This window comes from Calidris pugnax, unplaced genomic scaffold (assembly GCF_001431845.1).
Source record: "Calidris pugnax isolate Ruff unplaced genomic scaffold, ASM143184v1 C14966410, whole genome shotgun sequence".
Taxonomy (NCBI): domain Eukaryota; kingdom Metazoa; phylum Chordata; class Aves; order Charadriiformes; family Scolopacidae; genus Calidris; species Calidris pugnax.
In genome coordinates, this window is record NW_015094402.1 from 1 (window position 1) to 2573 (window position 2573).

Sequence of the window (2573 nt, forward strand, 5' to 3'; positions counted from 1 at the left end):
GCCCAGCTTCCCAGGACGTCTACTCTACCATGGTCATGTCCTGTGCAGAGGAGCTGGGAGCTGGCCTACATGATGGAGCAGGTGAAGCCACAGCACTCCTTGAGCAAGGTGAGGCCTGTTTTGGTCATGTATGGTGCGGAGGTTTGCTGCCCCCTGGAAGTCATTTTCTTCTCTTTGACAGGAGCTATGGAAAGATGAATTGATGTCTGCCTGGTGACGAAAGCACAGGCCCATCGCTTCTTCTTAGAGCTCCTTTTGGGGCTAAGATGCTGATCCTCTTCTGACCCACAGCTGGGCATGAGGTTCTGCATCTAGAAGGCACATCATCATGTGTGCAACAGGCACAGGGACCCGAGGCTGGAAACACCTCCCACTGCACTGGGGAGATGTTCCTCCAGCAATGATGGAGGCACAGCAAAGAGGGTAGCCATCAGAGGCCATAAAGAAAGGAGGACTTGATGGATACCACAATTTATTATCTTAGCTAATGGTGTAATGAAATCTAAAGAGCTGGTTGGAAAGGGTCAGATGAAGTATATCAGCCCTAAAAGGAGACCTACCCATCCCCATTCTCATGGGACATGCTGGCTGGGAAATGAAAGCATAACATCTGTACCAACTTGGGATGTTTCCACAATGTGATCTCAAGCACCACCATCCCCCAGTTGCCATTTCCCCACACCCTCCTCCAGCAGCAGATGGCTTCCAGGGAAGCGGCTAGCATGGGACTACCATGCAGAGCAATGAAATCTTGGGTACAGTGTCTTAGGAATGGGGAGAAACTCCCAGGAAGTTTCAATAGAGGGAATAAAACTCATCAACCACCTACTTGCTTGCTGGAGGTAGCTTTTGGAGAGCTTACTTTGCAGGAACTCTGCCATTTCCTTGTCTTCTTCCCTTTCCCTGTGACAAAGAGATTGGTTAGAAGTCAGGGAAGGAGCAGCAAGGCATTCAGGACCATCTGGCAAGGCATGATACAGAGCAGAAGACAGACTGCACTGTCCTCAGCTCAAGGAATAAATTGCACCAGCTACCTGAGCCTCTCAAACTCCACATCGTCCACCAGGCAATCCCACGTTTCCACCAGCTTGTGTATCTGCTGGACCAGCTCTTCTTCCTTCTGCTTCTCCTCGTTGGACTTCTCATTCTCTGCAGCACAGGGAACATATTTAAAACACCAACAGGGGCCATCCCACCCATTCCAAGGCCAAGCTTGCTCTGCTTCTGCTTGACTTGGGAGCAGATGTGAGAGTGGGGTTAAAAGCCAACCCAAAGTAAGCACCTGGATCCAGACACAGGCTGCTAAATAAGCAACAACCTCATCCCAGACCTCCCTGGCCAGAAGGAGACAAGTCTGGTGTCACTGAAATTTGAATTTTCAGCTTCTCCCCAAAATTTCCATGAGGCTGAGAAAAATGCAACTGTGGCTTTGCAGAGTAGAGGAAGGGCCCCTCTGACCTCTCTGGTCGGAGTTGACCATGGCTTCCCTGGGGTCTTCACCCTGCCCGGCTGCAGAGGCTGGGTACTGCGTGTCAACAAGCTCAGAAATGTCAGACTCGGATGTCATCCTTGGGTCAGGATGTGCTCAACCCACATTTCCCACTACAGCACACCCAACCTGTCTCAGCTTGGCCCTCAGCTGGGTAGGGGTCCAGAGACCTCTGAGCCAGGTTTTCTGGCTGAGAAACCAGCCAAGGATTCAGGTGCACAGGGGATTATCAACAATCCCAGATGACTTGGGAACACCTCACACCACCATTTATCCCATTCATAGAGAGTCATGAAAACCAATACTATCCCCTGGGTTTTGTGGCCTTATTCCCTTGCTGAACATGGTCGTGGTGATCTCATCCTTTACATCTGACCTTTCAAACCACTGACAGCCCCATTCCCACCCCAGTTACAAGGACAACCACAAGTTTCCAACCAGGCTCTTTTGGATGTGCTATCCTGGGCTGTCACCTGAACCCCTAGAGTGACCAGCCTTGAGCATGGTGGGACGCAGTTGTGCCACAGATCTCTGGGTAGTGAGTTAGTGAAGATCTGAAAGCTCTCACAGCACTATGAAGACATGTCTTATCTAAATTGGTACACAATGGTAAATGGGATATGACAAGATGATAGAGATAGGGCTACGGAGCATTAAACGGAGAGCTACCTTAGGTGGAAACTGTGACTGTCTGTGCTGCAGCTATTTAATACCATTTCTGAATTCAACATCCAGCCCCAAAATCAATCCAGCACAGGACGGATCAATCTCCAGTCTTCCTTCAGTTAAATAAAAATGCAGTGAAATGCACAGTATGGAGCAAACCCGGCAGGCTGGGTCTCAGCAGTTACCTAAACTGTGTATTGATTTGTAGTTTAAAGTCTGCTATCTGCTGATTGGAGGTGCCACTGCAGGGGGCTGAGTAGGAGGAACTTCTTGTAATCATCATGTTGTTAGAAACATCTCCAGCAAACAAAGGTTTCTCCTACAGTTGTGGTCTTGTGCAGGGAATGAGCTCCAGGTTCCTGCCAGAGAAAGCCAATCTGGACTGGGGTCTATCCAGCTATGGAGACATTCAAACCCC

The 2573-nt window shown here is 49.6% G+C and overlaps 1 protein-coding gene across 1 annotated transcript; it reads right to left on the reverse strand.

The window, feature by feature from the left end:
- Positions 1 to 6: 6 nt before the first annotated feature.
- On the reverse strand, positions 7 to 1567 carry LOC106900761 (uncharacterized protein C16orf45-like). The gene is made up of 4 exons (XM_014962897.1): positions 1459 to 1567; positions 1035 to 1227; positions 863 to 903; positions 7 to 184 (listed from the first exon to the last, which is right to left on the reverse strand). The coding sequence occupies exons 1-4, from the start codon at positions 1565 to 1567 to the stop codon at positions 66 to 68; spliced, it is 462 nt and encodes a 153-aa protein (XP_014818383.1). The 3' UTR covers positions 7 to 65.
- Between the last annotated feature and the right edge of the window lie 1006 nt (positions 1568 to 2573).